The following is a 27,963-nucleotide window of genomic DNA, read 5'->3' on the forward strand; positions in this document are numbered from 1 at the left end:
TCATCATAATTTTATTGAAAATTTACATAAATGGAATCAAACTACAATCACATATTTTATCATTAATTTGTGGTGTGGACAGGTAATTGACTAGGAGGGGTGATTATGGCAGATGCTAGAAAAATTTATGGCAATTTCTTATAACCAAAATGTAACTTTACACAGAGAGAAGAGTCACGTCCAAAAGGTCATATTTCATAAACAGGTCTCCACTTCCATACACAAAATATATCCTTATAAATTATACAAATGCATGAGTATCTATCTGTATCTAGGATTCAACTCCATCTCATTGTAATATTTGGCAATATGGGTGCCGGAAATTGTGGAGAGGGGTATAACTGCACATAACAACTAGTAATAAACAAGATAAAACTGGTCCAAACAATAGAGCATCAAATGTGAAAGAGTGCAAAACAGAACTGTTAGGGGAGAAAAGTACAATGGGGAGCATAAGGTCAAGATCACAGAGGTGATGAAATAAAAAAAAAGAGCATAAGACATGCAAAATACGGAATAGACTGATGGTAGTTAAAGCACAATGCGTAAAGGGCATTAAATGTGACCTACATGGTATTTCAGCATGGAAAAGGTGTTTTCACTAAATAAGTGCTTGACATGAACATGTCTTTGGCTCTTCTAAGTTCGAATGAAACAACCGATGCAGTGAACAAAGAATACTGTATTTATTTGGATCGCAATTGTCCTATGGTTTTTAAATCCGTATTGACAAAAGTTTCTACTACTCACACGCAAGACGTCACACTATCAATCACCAATTGAATATGTCGGGTTTATCAGTGCTTTATTGAGATCTGGGTTGTGCTATTTGTATTCATAGGGGCTCCCGAGTGGTGCATCAGTCTAAGGCCCTGCATCTCAGTGCTAGAGGTGTCACTACAGACCCTGGTTCAATTCCAGGCTGTATCACAATTGGCCGTGACTGGGAGTCCCATAGGGCGGCGCACAATTGGCCCAGCGTCGTCCGGGTTAGGCTATGGCCGGGGTAGGCCGTCATTGTAAATAAACATTTGTTCTTAACTGACTTGCCTAGTTAAATAAAAAAAATCATAACCCCCCTTTGAGTGATGAGCACATTAATAGGCTATTTGGAATAGTAATGGTTATTTCAAAACAGAGTCCTTCTCAAAATGGACTGAATATATGATTGAACATTATTACATAAAGACTTTCTTAAAATGTACTGTCAATTAAGTTCTGATAGTTTTATGCAAAATATAAATTCATCCAGAGCCTTGGCTCTGCCACATATGGTATGATGAAACTATTGGTTTAATGTTTTTCTCTTGAACAACTGTTTAGAATCCTACCTGAGCACCTGAACAAAGCTTTGTTCATTCATACACCAAGACAGATCTGCAAAAATATTATCAGTGAAGGACTCCCACTTGCCAAAGTGTACCTTGATTAGGTGGCAAAAGGTAAACTATCCAAAAAATACCATGTGAAGTCCACATACGGCCATGTTCAACAAAGCAGATGAGATGGAAGTTAAAAAAGGTTGATGCAGTGAGAAAAGACAGGAAGAGGAAATGGGTGCTTAGTTCTTGTTGAAGCTGCAATCCCCTCTTCAGACAGGTGGCCAAGACAGATTAAAAGAAGCTAGAGAGAAAGGAGACAAATGCAAGGTTACAAGAGATGCCCAAGCAGTCAGGGAGAGCAACAGTGCCTACCAGAAGGATTACTGACATTTTGGGAAGGACGTTAGTACGTATTTGGGTTTTCCTAACGCATGTATAGTTGCTACTGTACTTCAAATGACACTAACTCTGTTACAAATGCAATGTCTGTGTGGTAAGCTAAAAAAATAACTACTCATATAATACAATACTACAGTACTTGAGCTGACCAATTCACTTTGAGCATAATACAGATTTAAAACATTGAATAAATTGCTTATGAGAACTGCTTGCAGCAGATATTATGTCCTCTGTAAATACAAAAAAGGTATTCAGTGTCAGTTAATAAATCAAACAGACAATCTTAAACCTAATAATGATGGAAAAACTACCAAGAAGTGCACAACAAAAACAGTCCAGAAAATATCTATCCCTACAGAAGCAAAAAGCAAATATTGATATTAGTCAGTCAGCACAGCAAGAACACGACATGACAAAAAAGCATAACCATACGCAAAAGACAGATTTAGCCACAGAGTGAGCACATAGAGCAGCAATGAAATACAGATAGGGGTATCCTTTTGTTAATACATAAAGCAGATGAATGGTTTTTTTTTTTAACCCAGAAGGGTGGGTTCACAATGCCTCTCCTCAGCCTTGGGGTACCCGCTACCCACAAAGCCTGGTCCCTTAGCAAAGCTTGAGGGTGGAAGCACCTACTCAGTGCAGAGCCAGGGATTACTGCAAAGGAAAGGTAAATACACACAGAGCAGTGAGCAGGGGAACTAAAGCACAGTATGTATGAATGACCACACACCAAGGCACACCCTGCCAACCCATAGAGCTTAGGACAACAGTTCCCCAGAGACATTGAGACAAAGAGCAATTTGAGAAGGGATCGTGAGAAGTTGTAAACCATACCTACTACACCACTGTACAAGAATGTGTAAGTACGTAAGCGACTCATTTCCATACATTTAGACGAAAAACGAAATACCTATATCTGTGGACATTTGACTCATCAGACCAACTGTCTGACCTGTGTCATCATACAAAGGCATGTGGGTTTTATTGAGCAAGGACACAGACATATTTGTGGAAAGTGGTGTGGGGGTTCTTAGAAATATTTTTCTGATAAACAACATCCTGTCCTCAAGATACAGATGTGAAGGAAGTGGAGTTGAAAATAAAAACCAACAATCTCATTGGCGCTCACACTCATCTGCCAAACAAAGGAATGTTCCAATCCCGTTTCTCTAGGAGGAATGGAGAACGACTACTGGCTCTGTTCGGACAAAAACAGTGCTGAATACTAACTTGCCATTTATGCACCTAACTTAAATGCTCATGCAAGTGTTCTATTGACTTCCAAGGCATGATTAATAAGAAAGTCCAAGTTAGAATCCAGCCCTATGAATTCAGGTTTGCAGACAATTTTCCTCTGTAAGGAGAGTTGTTTTGACAATAACAATGGCGTGATATCTCAAAGCCCTTGAAGGAGTTAAGTATCTAGACCAAACCAAGTGTTTTCAACTGTAATCAGAATCTATGTGAAACCCTTGTATCCTCACATTTGCAGAACCCACTCACATACCGTACGTTTAAAATACTGCTTCATTATGCATTTCATACACAATAATCGTGGCCACAGTTGAAATATTTGGTAAAATTCACGCTTTATTTCCTTTGGATATTAAGTATTTTTGTGTAACACTGATACAAGTGTAATACTGATCCCTACATGATTGTTATTTGTTTAAAATGTGCTTTATATATATATATATATATATCAAAAAGTCACAATTGCACTAGAAATATACAAAATCATATTTGTGTAAAATGTCAAAAGCTAACAAGTATGCAGATAACATAAAGTATATTATAAACAATGAGGTATGGCAAAGAGATGACAAGCACGAATATCTTCACATGCACCAGGCTAAGATGAAATAACATCAGCGGTTCACTATTAACACTCACTGTCTTGATAGCCTCAGCGCCAGTTTGTTTGCGCTATGCCAACTAACTGTCACTGATAGTCATGCAATGTTTGGAGTAGGCAAAAAGCACAAACAGATCTGGGACCAGGCTACTCTCTTGATGGGCGGTGGACAACATGCCCTCATTTAAAACATACTACGATTTTGTCTTCATTTTCAATAATTGTGCATTGTGTGTGCCAATACGATGTCGGTGCACATCTTCATTATCTAAAACTACTGGAGTGGTTTAGGATACCGCTGGAGTGAGTAGAATAGTGGTAGTATGAAACATGGACGTGAATTTGTTGCCCCTGCCAAGTATATGCAATGAGCACGGATTACATGCCACACACACATACACACCACTCGCTTGGTCAGACCATAGCTGATGTGCGTTTCACCTTAGCCTCCACAAACTCCTGCCCGTCAAAACAGTAGTTGCGCATGTTAAAGTTAAAAGCACACTCAGTCATGCGGAACAGGCTAACAACAAAAAGAGAATGTCTACCTTCCAACATAAAAAAAACAACAACAGGCAAATGCAGAATGATGGCTTGTAAAAAATGTAAAAAACAAGCATGCATTCGAGTCAAAGATTCCCATTCACAGTAATGGCTGGATTCTTCCTCAGAGCAGGGGCATGTGCGGGGGTTGGAATGGGGGGAAAGGAGGAGGATAGGAGGGCACAGAGAACAGCATGGCACTGCCAAGGATGGGGTGAAAACTCATTCACAGCTGGCTGAGGGAGGAAGCACTTTTCTACAGGAATCCTGAACTGGAAATAGAGAGAAGGACCATTACGCGTTAACAACACTAGTAGACATACTTTTTAATCAAATGACAGAATCATTCATGTTATTGGTCAAATGTAATGTCGGAAGGAACATGTGTTAAGGTTGTTACTGTTAATAAGACTTATGAGTGTATGGAGGTGGGGAGATTTAGAGTATATGTTGAAAGAACGTTTATTTGGTGTGCTAAAGAGCTAACACACCAACTCAGTGGCCTTGTGGTAAGAGCTTCCACCCTGAGATTAGAAGGTTTGGAGTTCCCGTCGGAGTCATAGCAAGGACTAAAGATGGGACCCGATGCGTCTCTGCTTGACACTCAGCATTAAGGAGATATATTGGAGGTTAAGGCCCTGCGATAAACTAGCGTCCTGTCCAGGGGGTCTGCTTGTACGTCAAGCTGCCTCACGCTACAGTCACAGGAGATAGGCTCCTGCTCCTATTAACCATCCAGGCCTTGTGTAAGGCTACTTACTTAATGGACTAACACAGATGTAAATGTTAACCACGGTAAATCGTCTAGTGTAAATAAATGAATATAAACGTTGCTATCTAGCAACATTTCTGTTTCCGAAATTAACTAGGGAGGGATACATGATTATTACAAACTAGATCATTTATCCTGAATTGACTATTATAAAGTTCACCAATCCATTCTGAAGTTGCTCCTACAGGGCCTTAGAAAAATGCAGTGTCTCTCTATGGTTGATTTGTCTGTTCATTTCACACTGCTCATTTCCTGTGAACGTTGTCCAGAATGACACAGCAACGCTGAGACAGCAGGCTGTTTTTCATCACGTTTAACTAAAGTCTTGGAAGATGAGCCAGCCCAGGAGCAGCAGTTTACAAATCGCAAGACAGATGTCTTCCTTTCCCACCCTCTATGGCTGAATCTGTACGAAAAGTGTAGCTCTCATTTAACAAAAAAAATGGAATCATCAAAGAGCTAGGCGTCAAATAACTGAAGGATCAAGAAAAAAATGCTATAAAAAAATCCCCATACACAAGACTTGGCTCTAAGGCGGAACGGCGCACTAGTGCGATCCTGCAGTTTCTGCTGGGCTCTGAATGCTCTTTGTGTAGTGGGTAGGCAGGGCCGGACCACAAAAGCAGATTGTTGTGGTTTCAGAGGGCAGATGGGTCAGCACATCAGACAGAGGCTAATAAACTTGCTGATTTAATTTGAAACTCTTTTAGAGGCTGGCACAGGCACAGCCAACCACAGGATATGATCCACTTCTGCAGCAGTGATGTCATCTTCAGCTAAGCCGTGGGTGGATACAGACATTAATAAAATGTAGGAACACAAATGTCATAGGATTTGTTACAAAGATTTGTTGTATTGAATTAGTATCAGACCTGATTTCAAATACTGTTTTAAATATCTCAAATACATTCGAATAAGTATTCAGATATATTTTATTTGAAAAGACAAGTTGAATATTTTAATGTACACTACATGACCAAAAGTATGTGGACACCTGCTCGTTGAACATCTCATTCCACAATCATGGGCATTAATATGGAGTTGGTCCAACCTTTACAGCTATAACAGCCTCCACTGTTCTGGGAAGGCTTTCCACGAGATGTTGGAACATTTCTGGTGGGACTTGCTTCCATTCAGCAACAAGAGCATTTGCGAGGTCAGGCACTGATGTTGGGCGATTAGGCCTGGCTCGCAGTCGGCGTTCCAATTCATCTCAAATGTGTTTGATGGGGTTGAGGTAAGGGCTCTGTGCAGGCCAGTCAAGTTCTTCCACACCGATCTCAACAAACCAATTCTGTATGGACCTTGCTTTGTTCAGGGGGGAATTGTCATGCGGAAACAGGAAAGGGCCTTCCCGAAACTGTTGCCACAAAATTGGGAGCACAGAATGTTATTGTATGCAGCAGCATTAAGATTTCCCTTCGCTGGAATTAAGGGGGCTAGCCGAACCATGAAAAACAACCCCAGACCATTATTCCTCCTCCGCCAAACTTGCAACACTCACTACCGAGTTCCAAACTGCCTCTGGAAGCAATGTCAGCACAAGAACTGTTCGTCGGGAGCGTCATGAAATGGGTTTCCATGGCCGAGCAGCCGTGGAGTCCAAGCCTAAGGTCACCATGTGCAATTCCAAGCGCTGGCTGGAGTGGTGTTAAAGCTCGCCGCCATTGGACACTGGAACAGTGGAAATGCATTCTCTGGAGTGATGAATCACGTGCCACCATCTGGCAGTCCGTCAGACGAATGTGGGTTTGGCGGATGCCAGGAGAACGCTACCTGCCCCAATGCATAGTGCCAGCTGTGGGGCGGCAGGTAGCCTAGTGGTTAGAGCGTTGGGCCAGTAACCAAAAGGTTGCTAGATCGAATCCCTGAGCTAACAAGGTAAAAATCTGTAATTCTGCTCTGAACAAGGCAGTTAACTGGTCCTAGGCTGTCATTGTAAATAAGAATTTGTTCTTAACTGACTTGCCTAGTCAAATAAAGGAAAAATAAAAATAAATAAACTGTAAAGTTTGGTGGAGGAGGAACAATGGTCTGGGGCTGTTTTTCATGGTTCGGGCTAGGCCCCTTAGTTCCAGTGAAGGGAAATCTTAACGCTACAGTGACATTCTAGACAATTCTGTGCATCCAACTTTGTGGCAACAGTTTGATACTGCCATCCCACATTGTTTATGAAAATGTATAACACTCCAAAATATACCGTAACCCTAAAGATCTTTATTTATTAAAGTTAGACATCTTTCCTGTTTTAGCATGACAATGCCCCCGTGCACAAAATCAGGTCCTTACAGAAATGGTTTCGAGATCTTTACTGGCCTGCACAGAGCCCTGACCTCAACCCCATCGAAAACCTTTGGGATGAATTGGAACGGCGACTGCGAGCCAGGTCTAATCGCCCAACATCAGTGCCCGAGCTCACTAATGCTCTTGTTGCTGAATGGAAGCAAGTCCCACCATCAATGTTCCAACATCTAGTGAAAAGCCATCCCAGAAGAGTGGAGGCTGTTATAGCAGCAAAGGTTGGACCAACTATTAAGGCCCATGAATTTGGAATGAGATGTTCAACGAGAAGCTGTCCACATACTTTTGGCCATGTAGTGTATTTGAAAATACTCTCAAAAACTATTTGGTTGACTATTTTTATTATATATTTTTTTTACAAATAATTCAAATACTGAAATAAAAGTATTTGTTTTAAGCTATGTATTTTAAAATACTCAAATACACAGACAAAAGTATTTGAAATACCAAATAATCAAATGCACATGTATTTGAACCCAGGTCCGATTAGTATAAAATGTAAACTAATATGTTTTGAAAGTAGGCCTACTGTACAGATGTTGCCTGCATTTCTAACAGCTACTAGAAGTTAAAATACTGTTACTTAAATACATTTTAAAAAGTAATTACATTTAAGGACTTCCTTGTCCTTCTCATTTAAGTTCAAATATGTGTTTAACTGACATTTGATTTACATGTTGTTGTTTTTTTTTGTATTTAAATAGATGTGCTTTTTGTCATTGGTTACCAGGGGAACAGTTGAGTGAGCAAGCCTTACCAGGACAAGATGTCTCATGCAGCATGCAGCAAATGGGGGGAGGAGTTAACTGTAAAACAGCATGGATGCAACATAGGTGACACATGGACTCATGGGAGACATATGGTGCATTCAAGACAACTCGGAACCTCGGAGTTCAAATGTACATATTTTATGGGTGTAGAGCATCCTATTGATTGATTCAGATATTTTCCAAGTGGGAAACTCGGCCCTTATCTTTCTACAACAAGTTTCCAAGTTGGACATTTCTGAGTTTCCGAGTGGTCTTAAACACGGCAACACATACACATTCTCCATGTCACATCTACACCACTCATTAAAGCATGCCATGCTCATGTCCTTTGGTGACTGAATAAAACATTGTTTTGTAGCCCAAGCTATCAACAGGATTATGTTTTGAACAAGATAAGGAAATAGATAGGCCAAGTTTGGGATCCAAAGGTTTAGCAAATGAGGAAGTACTAACTAGCATTCATAGGGCCGGTTTCTCAGACAAGACTAAGCTAGGCTTTTTAGTCCAGGTCAATGCTTAATCTGTGTCCGGGAAACTGGCCAATAATGTTTTGATCAGTAACCCAGAAACATTAAGTGAAAGGGAGGAGGAAAAACTACAGAGTTTAGAGATAGCAGAGAGAAATGACAGAAGAACTGTAAAGAAAAGAATTTAGAATAAAAAATAAAAAAACCTTTCTCAGTGCAAGTGTCTTCATCCTTTCTAACAGGGCAGGTGGCAGGGCTCGCATCAGTTTGAATAAACAACCAGGAGTGATTACCAACATGTAGGGACCCACGACAACAACCTCTCTAACTGTCAACGCGGCCCTACTACTGTAGCCCGATACTACGGGTAAAACAAAACATCACAATTACTGAACCAACATTCCTATGTGATATAGACCTATACCAGCAGTCTCACTAGCCTGGGGTCAATACAATCAGATTACTGTAATACCAAATCTAATCTAGATGTATCTGGTTGACGTTGAGGGCCAGAGAAGGGTTCAGGATATTACTAGCTACAGTACTCTGTATAATAAAGGTGGATAGAAAACAATGTAAAATCCTAGTAAAGTGACAGCGATTCTAATCTCTGGTGCATGTGTGTGTTCATTTTGGAGGAGAAAAATAGCAAGTCCACCTCTATACCATAGTTACGAAGGCATAAGAGCAAACGCTTGCTAAACTGCTAAACTAAGCCTTAGGGAGCGTCTATTCATCTATTGCTCCTCCATTTCAATGTCATCAGAGCCAGCTACGTTAGTTATCGCTAATCCATTAGACTAGGGAGAGAAACCACTCAGTGCTTGGTGACATTAATGGGACAAGCCAAAGCGGTGGTCAGGAAAAGAGTTCCTAGAAATGCATCGACATAAGGCAAATGAAAACTTTGATCAATGACTTTGTCATTTGTTTACGTGTGGTGTGCGCCAGGCCTCTTCATTCCTGAGGTGCGGCTGATGCAACAGTGTACAGTGTCGTGCACCCGTAAAGTGGTCCACATGCATACAACGTTTATATTTTGATTAGTCCATCTTCTGTATCACCAGATGTACAGTGGCAAGAAAAAGCATGTGAACACTTTGGAATTACCTGGATTTCTGCATAAACTGGTCATAAAATTGTATCTGATCTTCATCTAGGTCACAACAACAGACAAACAGACAAATGATGAATACATCATTTAAACATTCACAGTGTATGTTGGGAAAAATATGTGAACCCATAGGCTAATGACTTCTCCAAAAGCTAATTGGAGTCAGGAGTCAGCTAATCTGGAGTCCAATCAATGAGACGAGATTGGAGATGTTGGTTAGAGCTGCCCTGCCCTATAAAAAACACTCACAAAATTTGAGTTTGCTATCCACAAGAAGCATTGTCTGATGTGACCCATGCCTCGAACAGAAAACCTAAGATTAAAAACTGTTGACTTGCATAAAGCTGGAAGGGCCATCTGTAAGGCTATCTGTCCGCCAACTGAAGCTCAACAGAAGTTGGGTGATGCAACATGACAACGACCCAAAACACAGAAGTAAATGAACAGAATGGCTTCAACAGAAGAAAATACGCCTTCTGGAGTGGCCCAGTCAAAAGTCCTGACCTCAACCCGATTGAGACGCTGTGGCATGACCTCAAGAGAGCGGTTCAAACCAGACGTCCCAAGAATATTGCTGAACTGAAACAGTTTTGTGAAGACCGTACAGACCGTTGTGCAGGTCTGATCCGCAACTACAGAAAACGTTTGGTTGAGGTTATTGCTGCCAAAGGAGGGTCAACCAGTTATTAAATCCAAGGGTTCACATACTTTTCCCACCCTGGACTGTGAATGTTTACACGGTGTGTTCAATGAAGACATGAAAACGTATAATTGTTTGTGTGTTATTAGTTTAAGCAGACTGTGTTTGTCTATTGTTGTGACTTAGATAACATTGTATTACCAATTTATGCAGAAATCCAGGTATTTCCAAAGGGTTCACATACTTTTTCTTGCCACTGTGCATACATGGGATAGGGAGGGACAATAATACATTTACTCATTATTTTGGGGAAAAAAATAATTTAGATGGCATCTATTCTAAGTAGAATTAATGACCTAGTGTTTCCCGTATTATTGTTTGGGCGGACACCTCTCATTTTGGTTAATGAGGCCCTAAATGTTGATTTGGGGGCCTTTGCGCCCTACCTGGAAAACGATCCAGGGGAAACACTATAGTGACAATTTATCCAGTTGTTCTTTGATCCTCCTAGATCAGGTTGTAACATCCAGACAGCTCCGGTCCAGTATACCTAAGGAATCCTCAAGGATAGCTGGGTTGTGTTCATTAGGGCACGCAACAGAAAACGTGTTAAAACGTTTCGCAATGGAACATGAAAATGTGCGTTTCTCATTTGACAGGTCCAGGTAGTCTCTCCCTGTTTCGTGACGTTATCTTCTGTTTGGGTGCCTAATGAAAATTACCCTGAACACCTATACCTGCTGTGTGAGGAGGAGGGAGTTGAACGTGGAAGGAGATACTTACTTTTTCCTCTCCTTGTCCCTCTTGAGTGTGGTGGAGCCCCCTGCCTGCTGGGCCTGGGACTGCAGGAGCTCGGCGGCCGTCTTTTTCTGCTTGAAGCCGTTGAGCTCGTCATCCAGGGATTTCTTCTTGTCCTCCAGCTTCTTCTTCTCATCCTGGTGCAGCTTCTTGAGCCGGTCAAACTTCTCGTGCAGCTGTGTGGCGAGGGAGAAAACTCACATCTCAGAAACTCATTTAGAAGGTGTGATAACTGTAGCTTTGAGTACAAATAGAGATGTGGCACATGTAACCCTAGTTCTTGTGAGGTTGGTAGGATTGGTGATGATGTGGCGGAATTAAAGCATTTAATTGGTAATGGAGAAACATTCCTGTACACACACAAACACGCACCTCTTTCTCGGCCTCCTTCAGTTCGGCTTCCTTTTCCTTGACTCTTTGGACGAACATCTGCCTCATCTCCTCCTCCTTCTTCTGCAGGTCACCCATGAACTCGTTCCTCTTGGCCTCGTACGTCTCCTGCAGACTGGGGTCCACACAGGAAGAGGAAATTCAGAAATGAAGTCATACTAATGAGTCATATACAGTGCGTTCGGAAAGTATTCATACCCCTTGACCTTTTCCACGTTTTGTTAGGTTACAGCCTTATACTAAAACTGATTAAAATCCATTTTCCCCTCATCAATCCACACACAATACCCCATAATGACAAACAAAAAACTGTTGTTTTTTTTTTTAGAAATGTTTGCTAATTCATAAAAAAAAACTGAAATATCGCATTTACATAAGTATTCAGACCCTTTACTCAGTACTTTGTTGAAGCACCTTTGGCAGCAATTACAGCCTCGAGTCTTCTTGGGTATGACGCTACAAGCTTGGCACACCTGTATTTGGGGAGTTTCTTCCATTCTTCTCTGCAGATCCTCTCAAGCTCTGTCAGGTTGGATGGGGAGTGTTGCTGCACAGCTATTTTCAGGCCTCTTCAGAGATTTTCAATCGGTTTCAAGTCCTGTCTCTGGCTGGGCCACTCAAGAACATTCAGAGACTTGTCCCGAAGCCACTCCTGCGTTGTCTTGGCTGTGTGCTTAGGGTCGTTGTCCTGTTGGAAGGTGAACGCTTGCCCCAGTCTGAGGTCCTGAGCGCATTGGAGCAGGTTTTCATCAAGGATTTCTCTCGACCCTGACTAGTCTCCCAGTCCCTTGTGCTGAAAAACATCCCCACAGCATGATGCTGCCACCACCACCATGCTTCACCGTAGGGATGGTGCCACATTTCCTTGGCATTCAGGCCAAAGAGTTCAATCTTTGTTTCATCATACCAGAGAATCTTGTTTCTCATGGTCTGAGAGTCTATAAGTGCGTTTTGGCAAACTCCAAGCGGGCTGTCATGTGCCTTTTACTGAGGAGTGGCTTCCGTCTGGCCACTCTACCATAAAGGCCTAATTGGTGGAATGCTGCAGAGATGGTTGTCCTTCTGGAAGGTTCTCCCATCTCCACAGAGGAACTCTGGTCAGATTGACCAGACCGATTGCTCAGTTTGGCCGGGAGGCCAGCTCTAAGAAGAGTCTTGGTGCTTCCAAACTTCTTCCATTTAAGAATGATGGAAGCCACTGTGTTCTTGGGGACCTTAAAAGCAGCAGAAATGTTTTGGTACCCTTCCCTAGATCTGTGCCTCAACACAATCCTGTCTCAGAGCTCTACGGCCAATTCCTTCGATCTCACGGCTTGGTTTTTGCTCTGACATGCACTGTCAACTGTGGGACCGTATATAGACAGGTGTGTGCCTTTCCACATCATGTCCAATCAATTGAATTTACCACAGGTCGACTCCAATCAAGTTGTAGAAACATCTCAAGGATGATCCATGGAAACAGGATGCACCTCAGCTCAATACTTATGTAAATAAGGTATCTGTTTTTTGTTTTTAATATATTAGCTAAAATTAGTAGAAACCTGTTTCGCTTTGTCATTATGGGTGTGTGTGTGTGTGTGTGTGTGTGTGTGTGTGTGTGTGTGTAGATTGCTGAATAAATTGTTTTATTTAATCAATTTTAGAATAAGGCTGTAACATAACAAAATGTGGAAAAAGTCAAGGGGTCTGAATACTTTCCGAAGGCACTGTATGTTAGTACTATGTCCCTACATTCACATTACAGTGAATTACATCAGACTGTAATTGAAATCAGAATGCAAAAAGTGGTTGTGATTAACTAAGGGGGTGGTAGGAAGTGGAAAGTAGTGATTCCAAAGTTTCAACCATTGTTAAAACCCCTTTCACTCGTGGGAATTGGCCTATATGGATAGGGCTAAATTTCAATGTTTCTTACAGAAGAAATATGGAACGCATATGTATAACCATGGTGGCAATTAAAAGAGAACAGTTTGGAAATTCTAGGGAAATTATTAGACAAAAAGTGAGGACACAACAATTCACCTGTTGATTTTATGTGCATTTAACATTTACTGTACTTTTCGCCACATTTGTTGATAACAAAATCTGAAAATACTCTGGATACATTCAGTAACATGATAAGAATATTCTTAGAAAATTTGGGGTAGGTGCAACATAAGACAAAAAAATGACACGGATTGGAGTGAGAGATTTAACTAATGTTTCCAAGTGGCCACACACCTCTCAAAGCGTGCACAGTTCCTAAGTAATTTCAACAATGCACTTTTATGACTCAAGGAAGAGTTTTTTGAGCTCTCCTAGCTGTGCCGCTGAGGAACTACAGTAAGCACACTCGTAGTTGTTTTGTTTGGAACACAGCCCTGCCCCGCCTTTACACAATTACTGTTGTTGTTTACACAATCCAAAAATGGTCCATTATAAATCGCAATCTGTCCATTCTGAATACGATCTTACAGTGTTAGGCTTCACAAGGCAATTCAGAGAAGCAGATGGTAATTTTGGTGCGCATGGAATGGAGTCATGAGTGCTTTCAGATGCTTGTAACTGTACATCAAACATAGTGATTAACATAGTGATCCTATATATTACATGGGTTTTATGATATGGAAATGTGGAGTGCACATTTGGACTCACGGGTGTTTGGCTTGCTTGTATAACATCAAAGCAGTATTTATTTTATTCCTCAATGTCTCATCTTTCAAAATACATTTGAGTCCTCTTAATTTAAAGCTTTTCCCTCACTCAGACAACAAAACATTAGCAAAAGTCGCCCAATTATCAGGAGGGATGGGGGCAACTTCTTGTCGCGTGCGGTGCTCAAGTTCAGAAAGGCTGTCAGTCAAAACCCACACAGATCTGTGAAGTGGAGACCCTGAGCTCTGACATCATGTATAACATGTTACGGTACATCCACTGCGTTCCAATTTAGGTGCTTATCAGTATCCAAATCTGCCATTTCCAACCCGAATACGGGTACAAGTGTAAAGAGCTACATCCATGACAGGAAGTGTGCAGGGTGGAGAATTGTGACGCAGTCTCGGAAGGATGTAGGGAGGAAAGAGAAAACAGGAAATAAGGAGGAAATATGAAGGGAAACAGCCGCACCTGAAGGGTTTGCAGTCGGGGTCCGTGTCCTTGAATCCCATCTCCTCCAGCTTGCAGCGGCGGTAGAGCTCATAGTGGCGCGTGTGTGTCTGCTCCCGCAGGTCCTCCATGTTTACCCGGATCAGCATCTCCCGCAGCTTCACAAAGTCACAGTGGTTCTCATTCTCCACTGCCGACAACACACACACACACGCGCACACACAGACACACACGCCCCATAGAGTGAACTGAGTAGAGTGTGGAGCAAAACGTCAGAGACAGCATCGGGCCAGCACTATTGTATTTGTGTTCCATGTGAGGACAGGGCTAGGTGTAGTTCATACTAACCCCCACGTATCCACAGACAGCCTAAACCGACATACGTACGAGCACAACATAGGAAACCAAATAACGAGACATTTCACATTTACATTCCTATGGTAAGTCAGTAACATTCTCTGATAATTGTCACAGGTTTCACAATCTACCACTTTTCAAGCATTATTGACTTGTTTGAGAGAAATCAATAAATCCGTAGAATCCTCAAAAAGTTCTGACACGGGATTCGGTTTTTCCCCCATCTAAGTGACATGACTCAAGCAACAGCTGCTGTAGGTTATACATTTATGCAAGAGTGGAGCCACATAGCGTTAAATAGACAAACATGAATGAGATGACATAAGCAGCAGTGACGGCTTCCCTCTTGACGGTATGAATGCAGTTGTTTAGGAAGTTAGGGCGGAATGATTGGGAGGGAAATGGTGGCGGGAGGATCCCCCTACCATTTCCTCTGTGATTCGTGACCTAGCTTACCCTGCACCGTTCCCCAGGGGTACTGCCGCGCTTTCACCATCTTGTTGCCGATCTTTACTTCCTCCGTGCTTCCCACAACGGCGAACGGCAAATGGCCCTGCAGAGCCGTAGTGGAGAAAGGATTCACTCTATTACATAACTCCATTATTTATTTGTTTAGATTTGGATAAATTGGAGCATATCTCTTGACAGGCCAACCAATTACAGAGTGAACCAGTTACAAACTGAATTACAAGTGACATGTCATGTTAGGCCTAAAATTGCAAATTCATATACAGTGCTGCTTGAAGGTATGTGAACCCTACAGGGCTGGTCATTATTTTTGCTATAAAATATTAAAATAAACATAAGATCCTTATCTAAACCCCAATTCGTAATAAAGACATTGCAAGTAAACAAAAAAAATTATATATTTTCATTGATTATTTAACAAAAGTGGTTTATTTAACAGAAACTCAAATTTGATGTGTGCAAAAATGTGAACCCCTTTAGTCAATAGCTTGTGGCACCTCCATTAGCAGCGATAATTTGGAGTAAACGTCTCCTATAGGCAGTAAAAACATGTTATAGCCTCGCTACTGTATATAGCCTCTCTACTGTTATTTTTCACTGTCTTTTTTACTGTTGTTTTTATTTAATTACTTACCTATTGTTCACCTAATACCTTTTTTGCACTGTTGGTTAGAGCCTGTAAGTAAGCATTTCACTGTAAGGTCTACACCTGTTGTATTCGGCGCACGTGACAAATAAACTTTGATTTGATTTTGAGGGATTTTTGCCCACTCCTTACAGAACTCAGCCAATTGAGTGAGTTTTGAGGAGTGTCTGGCATGAACTGCCCGCTTCAGCATCTCGATTGGATTTAGGTAAATTCTTTGGTAAATTTGTTGTCTTGTTGGAAGACCCCACTTTTCGGCCCAGCTTTAACTTCTTGACTGATGGCCTGACGTTCTGTTCAAGAATCTCAGAATTTAAGAACCTCAGAATTCATGGTTCCCTTAATGATGGAGTCGTCCAGGTCCAGAGGAGGAAAAGCAGCCCCAGATCTTGACATTCGCATCACCATGCTTAACTGCTGGGATAAGGTTATTTTGGTAGTAGGCAGTGTTGGGTTTTTGCCAAACATAGCAGTGTTGATTGTGACCAAAAAGGTCAATTTGGACTCATCGGTCCAGAGAATGGACTTCCAGAAACCTTCAGGTTTGTCCAGATGGTCTCTGCAGAGGCTTCTTCCTAGCAACCCTCCCATGAATGGCATTTGGATTCAGTGTTCTTATTATTATTGAAGCATGCACAGTTATCCAAGATGCAGCAAGGGAGATCTACACATCTCTACATGTTATGTTTGGGTTTGCTTTTACCTGATGTATTATTGTTCTTGTGGCTCTTGGGGATATTTTGGAAGGGTGTCCACTTCTAGGCTGAGTTGCTGTCATGTTAAAGGCTCTCCATTTGTAAATGATTTGCAGAACAGTGGACTGATGGAGCTCAAATCTTTTTGAGATGATTTTATAGTCTTCCCCTTGCACGGGGGGGGGGGTTCACACATACTTTCAAGCAGCACTGTACGTTCGTTCCCTACTTCCAACAAGAATAGCTCATTTTCATAGACAGGGAGTGCTTCTCACTGCAGTGGTCGGGTTGTTTACCTTTCTGCCAGTGTTAGCGTCGTCGTAAGAACGGAGGGCGAGAGCCTCGAGCTAACTGTCAAACGCAAATCAGCTGGGGTCTGCTCAGTGCTCAGTCAGAAGCATTGGCATTCTCTATTCGCTCGTCATTGTCCGCTCATTTGGCCCTGTTGTCTGAGAGCTAGCTGACTGTCCTACACTGTCCCCTCCCTGTGTGGACACAAATGGTGCTCGTATCCTGCTCTAGTGCTGCATGTTGTTTTAGTGTTCTGAGAATTAACTGAATAAATGACCCAGAACTCATAGTGAAAGGATTCTCACATGAGGGGTACAGATACACAACCATATCTACTGTATTTGTCCACTATATTGTATGTATATTGTTTTCTAATTATTGTTATAATTTTTTTTTTTTAACTAGGCAAATCAGTTAAGAACAAATTCTTATTTACAATGACGGCCTAGCCCAGCCAAACCCGGACGACGGTGGACCAATTGTGCGCCGCCCTATGGGACTCCCAATCACGGCCGGATGTGCTCCAGCCTGGACTCGAACCAGGGACTGCAGTGACGCCTCTTGCACTGAGGTGCCGTGCCTAAGACCGCTGCGCCACTCGGGAGCCCAAATGTGCCTGTCCTCACAAAAATATCTTCCATGAAAACAGACAATCAAGTATCGTATCATATGATATTTCTCCCTAATCAAACCTTGTCAGTCACACTTATACTTCTCAACTATAACTAGTAAGTTCGTATTGATAAAACTTGCTGAAATGTTACTGAACTAAAATGAGCGGCATCAGAGAAGGGTTAGCTTACGTTCATGGTGGAGTTGATCTCTGCCACCGTCTCGTCGTCGGTGGGGAACTGGTAGATCTGAACGCCGTTGCTGACCAGCTCACTGGTGATCTTGATCTTGAACTTGGTCAGCTCGCTCTTGGAGATAGCGTCAGATTTGGCAATGATGGGGATGATGTTGACCTTTCATTTGAGGAGATTAAATTAGATTCTAAAAGGTTATTAGGCTATCTGCTGATGAGGAAATTATGTGTGCTGCATGTATACAAAACAATCCATCAAAATACATACAAATAACACAGATCTTGTTATACCTTACGGACTTGCATCAAGATAAAAACATACTGAATCACAATTATTTTGAAGACACAATGACAAGGTGCAAGCAAATAATGCCTATACTTTGGGATATAGCCAAATAAAAGACTGGCTTTGAGGCTCATGGCAAATGCAATTTACAACACTATACTTTCACTAGGACAAAACAACAACTGAAACTAAATTGTTTAAATGGGGTCTACTTTCCCAACAGAAGCCATGAATAATTATATTTCATACAAAACCTGTCTCAGCTGCACACATTAACCTCTCTGGCGCATGTGGGACGAACTCGTCCCACCTACGTAACAGCCACTGAAATCCAGTGGCGCGATTTTTGAATCGTTAGAAATACTATTACTTCAATTTCTCAAACATATGACTATTTTACAGCTATTTAAAGACAAGAATCTCGTTAATCTAACCGATTTCAAAAAGGCTTTACAACGAAAGCAAAACATTAGATTATGTCAGCAGAGTGCCCAGCCAGAAATAATCAGACACCCATTTTTCAAGCTAGCATATCATGTCACATAAGCCCAAACCACAGCTAAATGCAGCACTAACCTTTCATGATCTTCATCAGATGACACACCTAGGACATTGTGTTATACAATACATGCATGTCTGTTCAATCAAGTTCATATTTATATCAAAAAACAGCTTTTTACATTAGCATGTGACGTTCAGAAAAAGCATAACCCCCGCAAACTTCCGGGGAATTTACTAACAGTTTGCTAAATTACTCATGATAAACGTTCACAAAAAGCATAACAATTATTTTAAGAATTATAGATACATTACTCCTCTATGCACTCGATATGTCCGATTTTAAAATAGCTTTTCGGATGAAGCACATTTTGCAATAATCTAAGTACATAGCCCGGCATCACAGGGCTAGCTATTTAGACACCCACCCAGGTCAGCCTCCACCAAAATCACATTTCCTATAAGAAAAATGTTCTTACCTTGCTTGTTCTTCGTCAGAATACACTGCCAGGACTTCTACTTCAATAACAAATGTTGGTTTGGTCCCAAATAATCCATCGTTATATCCAAACAGCGACGTTTTGTTCGTGAGTTCTAGACACTATCAGAATGCTACATCACGGTCTCGCGCATGGCGCATTGGCGTGACAAAAAAATTCTAAATATTCCATTACCGTACTTCGAAGCATGTCAACCGCTGTTTAAAACCAATTTTTATGCCATTTATCTCGTAGAAAAGCGATAATATTCCGACCGGGAATATGCATTGAGCCTAAACAGCCGAATTAAATTTCTCCTCAGGAGCGAATCGTGCACGCGCCTCATTCAAAGGTCCTCTGATCCGCCACTTACCAAAGGCGATAATGTGTTTCAGCCTGAGGCTGCCTCGTCAACCTTCAGGTATTTCCCGGGTTCTGAGAGCCTATCGGAGCCCTGGGAATTGTCACGTTACAGCTAAGATCCTTACTTTTCAATAAACAGATGCAAGACGCACGACTCCTTGTCAGACAGGGTACTTCCTGCATGAAACCTTGTCAGGTTTTTGCCTGCCATAGGAGTTATGTTATACTCACAGACACCATTCAAACAGTTTTAGAAAATTCAGAGTGTTTTCTATCCAAACCTGAACAATAATATGCATATTCTAGCTTCTGAGTTGGTGTAGGAGGCAGTTAAAAATGGGCACATATTTTTTCCAAAATTCTCAATACTGCCCCCTATCCCAATTTCATACAAAACCTGTCTCAGCTGCACACATTAATGGTTGGTTTCCCAGATAAAGATGAAGCCTAGTCCTGGACTAAAAAGCCCTTTGATGGAGCTTCTACACTGAGAATTATTTTAAGTATAGGAATAAGATGAATCTATAATAAGCACATACAGTGCATTCAGAAAGTATTAAGACCCCTTCACTTTTTCCACATTTCGTTACGTTACAGCCTTATTCTAAAATGGATTAAATAGTTTCCCCCCCCCCCCTCATTTATCTACACACAATACCCAATAATGACAAAGCAAAAAAAGGTTTTTAGAAATGTTTTCTAATTTATATAAAAAAATTAAAAACTGAAATCACATTTACATGCGAGCATCTCCTATGCAGCCAGGTCATCACAGCTAGCTAGCTAAACCTCCTGAGACAAGTGGGTAAACATCTGGCCAAGAGAGGATATGAATAGACCCTGAGATATGGGTCTTCCCTCCCTTCCTAATGTTTCTCTGGATGCCTTGGTCATCTAGCCGGATACGAAAACAAAAAATAAATGTAGCTTGTCTTTTTATATCTGTACACCTCTAGTCTCTACTAGCTTCAGGGATGTTTGTGCATTTTCGATTCGGGCTTATCTATGTGCATTTCTGACATAATCAGAGCTTGGAACGAAAGTAGAGATTTTTGGCAGCGCAGAGCAGTAAAAGCATTTACCAGAGAGAGTAGTGAGAGAGAGTAGTAGTAGTGAACCTCCAACGCATGCTCCATCTCGTGAAGAGCTCTCCATACACATTGTTAATGATGAGAGCCTACTGATCCAGCTAACTCAGAAGAAACACTTCCTCCAGCCCCCATGTTTGGTGCAAACAGAAGCAGAACATGAAGAGAGAGGGAGGGAAGAGATACAGTATATCCAAATATCTTTAAATGGAGCCCACAGGACTGGAGAAGCACAAGGAGGCAGGGGGGGTCTTTGTCAAACACCCACCCACCACCACTTGTTGCCCATAAACTCAAGAAACACTGCACTTCCTCCTGCACAAGCAACTTTTTTTTCCACTCAGTTTTGCCCGGACTCAAACGCCATCCAGTAGCACTAGTCCTTTGAGGGCTTCACAGTCGCTAGTAGCAATGATGCTTGGCTGATGCTAAGGGCCGTGTGATGTATACACAGGGAGGCTTCTGCTCTGGATCAAAGATCACACTGTTGTGAGAGGTGGGTAGGGTACAGCTGCTCTGGCAAAAACACTGAGGAGCCCCTTTCTCCGAAATCCAGGAAGTCTCTATGCAAATAGGGCTTTTTGGGGTGGCATTAGGAAAACAGGGTGAGCAGTCACCGTGACGACCAAGGGCCTGCATTTCACGGCTGACCTACGCCGACGCTGTCACAGGACAGGAGCGCATCTGTGAGCGTGCAAAGTGTGTGGAAGAGTTTATGAGCCACCATCATCTTGAGGCTAGAGAGCTTTCTCTTTCCCCCCCTGCATTTTATAAATAGCTATGACAAAAATATGACCCTTCAACTGAGGTTACCATCATATTAGGGAGACTGCTTTTCACGTGACACTTCAAATCAGCAGAGGTCAATGAATGGATCGCGTAATATGGTAATTTAGCAGATATCTTGAGCCAAAGCGACTTACAGAAAAGCCAACATTGACAGTGACACATATAGACCAACTTGGTTTACTATATCTGGCCCATGCAGGAATTGAACCCATTGGAATCATAGTGTAATTAGCTAGCTTTGCAGCTCACCTTGCTGTCCAGTTTCTTCATAGTTACCAGGTCCAGGGACTTGAGGGAGTGTCCGGTGGGCGCGATGAAGTACAGGCAGGCGTGGATGCGTGTGTCGTGGTAGCTATGTAGCGTGCGCTTGATTTTCAGCTCCTCCTGCAGATAGGCCTCGAACTGGGTGTCGATAAACTCAACAATAGACTTGTAGCTGAGGAGAGAAAAACATAAGTGTTACTAATGTGTTATAAACGCATGATAAACAGGTAATAAGGAAACTAGGTTTATGACAGCGGAGCACCAAAAAGAGAAAGTATCTTACTATTGTCTATGAAGGATTCAAGGGTAGCTATACCTTTGCCTTTTTTTAAATGTCTCACTCAAAATGAAGACACTTCCACCGCCTTATATCAGAAGGTGTTGTAAAGCATCTCTTAAGTGAGAGATTAAAACCAGTTTGTTCTTTAATCCCAGAGTGTAGTCAGTGGGAGGTAGCTAGCTCGCTAAGTGAGTACAGCTCAGCTCCCTATAAAGAACCTGCTGATCCCTCATTCAGCTGAGCTGGGTCTCATTAGCTGGGAGTCATCAGGCAGAACCTGGTGGTGGAAGATATTTGGGAGCTCACGGATCAGGGAGCAGAGGAGAGGCATCAAAGGCATACCACCGCCAATGAAGGGAAAGGTGCACCGCACCTACGAAGGAGAGATGGAACCTCTGATTAAACACAGGTCTAACCCCCGGCCTCCAACACACCTCCACTCCTCCTCATAAGAAGCTAGCCGAATGGTTGCTCATATAACTGGCCTCATCTTTGTGATGGATGCCGCTAACTGCTAGCCCTTAGCTCACATTCATCCATCCACCATTTGATACTGATGTGAAGCAGTGTGAACCTGGAGCACTGACCTACAAGAGGGTTCCTGTAAGTAGCACAGCCTCCCCCTCGGTGCCCTAACAAGAGCAGATAGAGAGGCCTGGGACGGACTGAGGTTAGAGAGAGCTGCCTGGCGTGGCGCTCACATGACATCATCCATCCTTTCTCTCTGTGATCGCTCATGACGAGGAATGAGGATCACATGACAGGAGGGCGAGAGAGTGGAGACAATTAGATTCCCATGTTGACTAGAATGTTTCCATCAGGGGAGAAAGTGACAGGTAGAGTAGTCCTCCCTTTCCCACGGACAAAACACTGTATGGTTTACCCCTGAAGACTCCTGGCTCAAGTCTCAGACTATCGATATTTCTATTGTGTTTCAATAAGGTACGGGAGAGGGATAACACAAGTGGAATAAGAGTGGTACCTAATGTTCTACCAGACTCCAGAGGGGGTGACCTGAAGTCCACACTTCATAGGGGGCATCTCAAGCATGCACAATTAATGAGTGACATTCACAAACTACCACTGCCGTGAAAAATAACATATTCTTGGTAGTGGTATAGAAACACGAGGATCGTATTCATCAGTTTTCTTCTGTTTTGTGCCTAATGAATGTGACTCGTAAGTTCTTGTGCAATCTAAACATCTCTTAGACACATGAAGAGGAACCTGGGGCTCTCTTACCAAAGTCACACACACACACACACACACACACACACACACACACACACACACACACACACACACACGTTATATTCATGTTAATCTACGTCATTGTCTCTCACCTGTCCTCTTTGTTAATCTGGTCTCCGAAGCCCACAGTGTTGACCACGGTCAGCTTGAGGCGCACGTTGCTCTCTTGGAGCTCGTATGTGTTGGACTTGAGCTGCACGCCCGGCTGGTTGTGCTGGGTGGGCTCGCCCTCGAACTTGGTGTTGAACAGGGTGTCCATAAGAGTGGACTTGCCCAGGCCCGTTTCCCCTAAAACACACACCTTCAGTTAATTCACTATTGTGTCCTTTCAATTTGTGGACTCTGTATCTGGAGTTTGAGTTCGTGTGAGACAGTTGTACTAAGCTCATTGGGCATTTATAAGCTTTATTCTTCAATAATCAATGGGTTTAGGCTACAGTATATCATTATTGGAAATGACCATTAAACAGCAGAGAATATCCCAGATTGGGCCATTGTCAGAATAAATGTGGGCTTAAAAGGCACATTACATACTGTGCATGCATACTGTACATGACAGTATTTAAGTACTGTACATCCCTGTTGAAAAGATTGCAGTTCTACAATCTGGACTGGGGGCTGCAGAGCAGATCTCTCCATGCCACCAGAATGTTAATTATATGGACACTTCCCATTTTTCACATCTTCATAAATGTTCCGTGTGAACCCTTCTGGCTTGTCTGCTTCTTTTGGCAGGAGAGGAGCTTTCCAATGGAATAAAAAAAGATATGCCGAAGAAACGTCTAATATCTCGGGTGCCTGTAAGAGTAAGTAGGGCAGCGCTTCAACAAGCTAATCCTATGTTCACTATGGTTGATATCTGGAGCAGACCATGGCAAAAAAAAAAAAAGGGCAGCATGGGTCTGAGTCACGGCTGCCCTGATGCGTTCTGACAAACTCATACTGTTCAAAGCTATCAGAGTCAAGTGAGTCAGCCGCCTTCCTCTCCCAGTGCCAGAAAATCTTTTGGGTCAAAAGTAGTAGTAGTGCGCTATATAGGGTGCCATTTGGGATGCAGGCCTATTTATGTTCATCTGACCCCACATATACACATGGAGCACGCAGAGGACTGCCAACGGCGCATCAGGGTTTCACTCAGTGCACACTAAATAGTCAAAGGGGGATAGTATGGAGCAGCACAGTGCCTGTGTCTGAGAGAGAGCGTCCACCTCAGGTCTCTCATCACCCTTATAGAAACTTCTCAGCGCTGAACTAAGCTATGAGCATCTCACTTTGGTAGGGGCCCATGCTGAACCCCATGCTAAAGATTGGGCCCTGACATCCAACGGTTCACATTTGAATGTACCAGCATTTTAAAAATCGAACTTCCGTGAAGAAAAACTGCAGTCGTTATGAATCCAAATGGGGCTGCACTACCGCTGAATTTTTTGTTGTTGCTCTCGATTCAGTTCTTGCTGTTTTGTTTAGACCACAACCACAAGCCTCCGGATCGCATTTCTGGGGCTTTAAGCTGTAGGTCTGTGCAGTTTACAACTGTTTTGCTTTCTCTGACTTTAGAGTAGGCTGTAATAATAGAGCATCGTTCGGCTTCTAGCATTGCTTTGGAATGTTTTGATTGCCACTGATAGCTTTCAAGTAATTCAGAGTGTGTAAAAATGGAGAGGGGATTGTATTCTCTGTTTCCTACTTTCAACAAAAATTTACAAAATGTACCATTTGGTTTAAACATATAAATCAAAATAAGGCTAAAAGACGACAGGCATAACCAGACCATTTCACCATAATAGATCTATATGACAACTCTATCTGTCAATGATGCCCAAATACCATTCAGCTAAGTTGTATACCACCTCAAAATGAGGCCTAGGGCATCCGAATTTAATTCTGAAATACTGTAACAGACAGACACTAATATAGGGAGTGAAATAAACATGCATGTCTGTTGTCTATTGCTTTGAAATTACTGGGGGGAGACGCGGAATTACACTTGACTGGAATCATTTTAGGGGCTTCATTTCTACCCCAAGTCCCAGACGATAGCTTGACTGACTGAAGATGAATTAGCTACGGTAATCACAGTTGACTGCTGACCAGTGAGAAGCAACCAAAGTGGGTCAAAGACAGAATGAATTGGGTTTACAGCTGCAGTGGAAACGCCTGACATAGGCCTACATTGCGGCGGAGAAGGGCTCCCATTTTGCCTTGAGGAGAAGAAAAGGGAGGTTTTACGCACGACACACTCACCGACACAGAGGATGTTGAAGCAGAAGCCGTGGTTGACAGACTTGTTGACCAGCTGGTCGGGCATGCTATCAAAGCCGACATGGCCGGCTAGAGGGACGGCACGAGCACCTTCTCCCTAAAGACAAAAGAATGATTTTGAAATTAGAAACACTGAGTGTGTAATTAATCATTAACCACCGGGTATAATGGCAGATGCATATGAAACAGGGATGGTATGGATAAGGCTATCGTAACTTAGGCTGACCATAATATTATTATTTCACTTCAGTTTACACATTTCATGCAGGACCAGACTACACAGAAATATGACATTTCAAACATTCACTTCCACAACTACTGGTAATGCAGTTTTTAAGGCACAAACTGAAGTGTTAACCATAGCTACAATCTTCTATGGTTTAAGCTACAATTCAGCTTTTTTTGCCAGACACATTCCATTGTATTATATGAAGATAACTCCTCAGCTAATTTCTCTGGTACTCTAGCTGTGATACACTTCCTGTTTCCTGCTAACATATTTGCATACAGCACAGTCTAGACCGTTGAAACCACAATGTCCATATATGGAAAGTAAAACATCACATTTTAAGAGCTACAGACTGTACAGGTGTTGAAAACAAACCATGCACAGTAGAACGATGGCATGTTTGTGTGAGAGTAACAATTCTATGTTATAAATGTATCATAACAAATGACCCAACTTGATACAGGAGGGAATGGATCCTCCTGTTTCAGGCCTGGCCCTAAATTCATAAGGGTCTAATATGGATATGAATGTGTGTGTGTATGTGTGTGTATATGTGTCTGTTTTTGGTGTTACTATCCTTGTAAGGACCAGAAGTTCGCACAAGGATCGTAAAACAAGGTAAATTCAGGTACATTTCACCTGTCCCCACAAGGAAGAAGGCTGTAGGCTTAGGGTTACAATTAGGGTTTGGGTTAAAATGAAGGTTAGGGGTTAGGTTTTGGGGTTTGGTCCCCACAAGGACAGTAAAACAAATGTGTGTGCGCGTGAAGGAAGTTGCATCATCACACATTCTCTGCTTCTAGAACTGCACAGGATGGTTATGTGAGCAGGAACGCAAGGAATTTAGATTACATGGAACTGCCAAGAGTGCCCTCAATAGTGACTTAACTGAAGCAACCCCACCACTAAAAAGCCTAAATGTTTTGAAAATATATTGTGGCTTTGAGGCAGACTGCAAAATCCGCTCAGTTAAAATGGGAGAGGTTGAAAATAGTTCAGCAGACTGGGGTAAACAGTTGTCAATTGTATAGTTAGAATTCTGTTGAAACAGCTGAAAGGCTATTAGTTAAACAGATGGTTTTCCTTGACTAAACAAACACTCCTCAGCTGGCCTACATGTGCAGCATTCCCAAACCCAAGGCCTACTTGGGATCAAAGACGCATCTACGTTGCACAATGACATAATGCTTGTTTGTTCTCGTCCATTCATTGATACATTTCGGTTGAATTAACCGCACACAAAACGGAAAGGCGATTTACGTTAGCCTACCAATCGAGCCCAAAGGCCGGCAGATGGCGATATTTGATCCGGTATTGATGGTCTAAACGACTCAACGTCGCCATCTGCCGGACATCGGGCTACTACCAATCCTTCTCCCGGTGACTTTTCAAGCCTACTCACTCTCACATTCTGAAATTAATTCAACCCCTTTTGATGAATCCACATTACCATCGTTATTATTTAGGTGTATAGTATACACAAATATGAATCATCCCCACTCAGTTGTACCCTATATGATTCGTGTTGCACGTCAGACAACGCCCAGCAAACAAAGTAACGGGGCTGACAGGACCAGAAACAACGCGATAGGCTAACTTACTAACAGAATCGAACCCACGATAGACGGCGGATATGCATGAAATTTGAAATGTCCAGAATAAAATACATAGTCACAATATCCTTAAATAGCATATCAATGTGAAGTATATACAGTTTAATAGCGAAATTATGAGGATACTGGATCACAACGATAACCATAAAAGCGAACGCATGCGTGCAGAATGCAGACTATCGAATGTTCCCAATAATGTGTATTTTAATAAATCATGCGGTTACGTAATGAGCGATATTTATCTAGATGCATTGTATCATTACGATAATAACGTTGTAATAGAGGTAATTTGATATCGAGTTAGCCTATAAAAAACGGTGCAACAACCATGGCGAGTGGGGCTTTCCACCGATATCTATCCATGCCGTTTGAGTTAAATTCACCCAATACTTATCAAAATGAATAATTTTAGCAAGCTATAACGGTGCCCTAGCCCCCAAAAAAACTAGAAAATCATCCTTAATTATAGTACTCACCGCTTGCCGAGCTATTTCAGTGGCCGCCATGGTTCTTTTTTTATGAAGACCCTATGTAGGAAGCTGCACTACTATTCTGCTAGCAACACTACCAATGACGTCACTTTCCTATGGTAATGACGAAACGTTCAAAATAAAAGCCCGCATTTCAAAACATCGCAAGGTGGATAACTCATTCAAAATATATAACATTTTAATCAATGTCGATTTTAATGGTGTTTATAAGCAAACGCAAGAAGAAATGTATGGGGGGGGGGCGTATGTTCAGACTGAATTGTAGACAATATGGGCTTAAAGTAAAAAAAATAAAAAAAACTATTCTTTATGCTGATGTGAAAGTGGGGTTGGGAGTACCCAGTTGG

At 42.1% G+C, this 27,963-nt stretch overlaps 1 protein-coding gene across 6 annotated transcripts; it reads right to left on the minus strand.

Annotated features, from left to right (window-relative positions):
- Positions 1-27,692, minus strand: LOC115205057 (septin-6). Of its 6 annotated transcripts, none has more exons than XM_029770632.1 (13): positions 27,602-27,692; positions 25,266-25,380; positions 23,114-23,309; positions 22,358-22,503; positions 22,077-22,143; positions 21,476-21,662; positions 17,722-17,883; positions 15,275-15,371; positions 14,483-14,651; positions 11,360-11,492; positions 10,973-11,163; positions 7,956-8,004; positions 1-4,397 (listed from the first exon to the last, which is right to left on the minus strand). In XM_029770632.1, exons 1-12 carry the CDS (start codon positions 27,629-27,631, stop codon positions 8,001-8,003), a joined length of 1,497 nt encoding a protein of 498 aa, XP_029626492.1. In that variant the 5' UTR covers positions 27,632-27,692; the 3' UTR covers positions 1-4,397; positions 7,956-8,000. The 6 variants fall into 6 exon arrangements, with proteins under 6 accessions (XP_029626492.1, XP_029626493.1, XP_029626490.1 ...); XM_029770633.1 differs by having other exon boundaries at positions 1-5,673; XM_029770630.1 differs by lacking the exon at positions 7,956-8,004.
- Positions 27,693-27,963: the final 271 nt, after the last annotated feature.

The sequence above is a fragment of the Salmo trutta genome, chromosome 13 (genome assembly GCF_901001165.1).
Source record: "Salmo trutta chromosome 13, fSalTru1.1, whole genome shotgun sequence".
Taxonomy (NCBI): Eukaryota; Metazoa; Chordata; class Actinopteri; order Salmoniformes; family Salmonidae; genus Salmo; species Salmo trutta.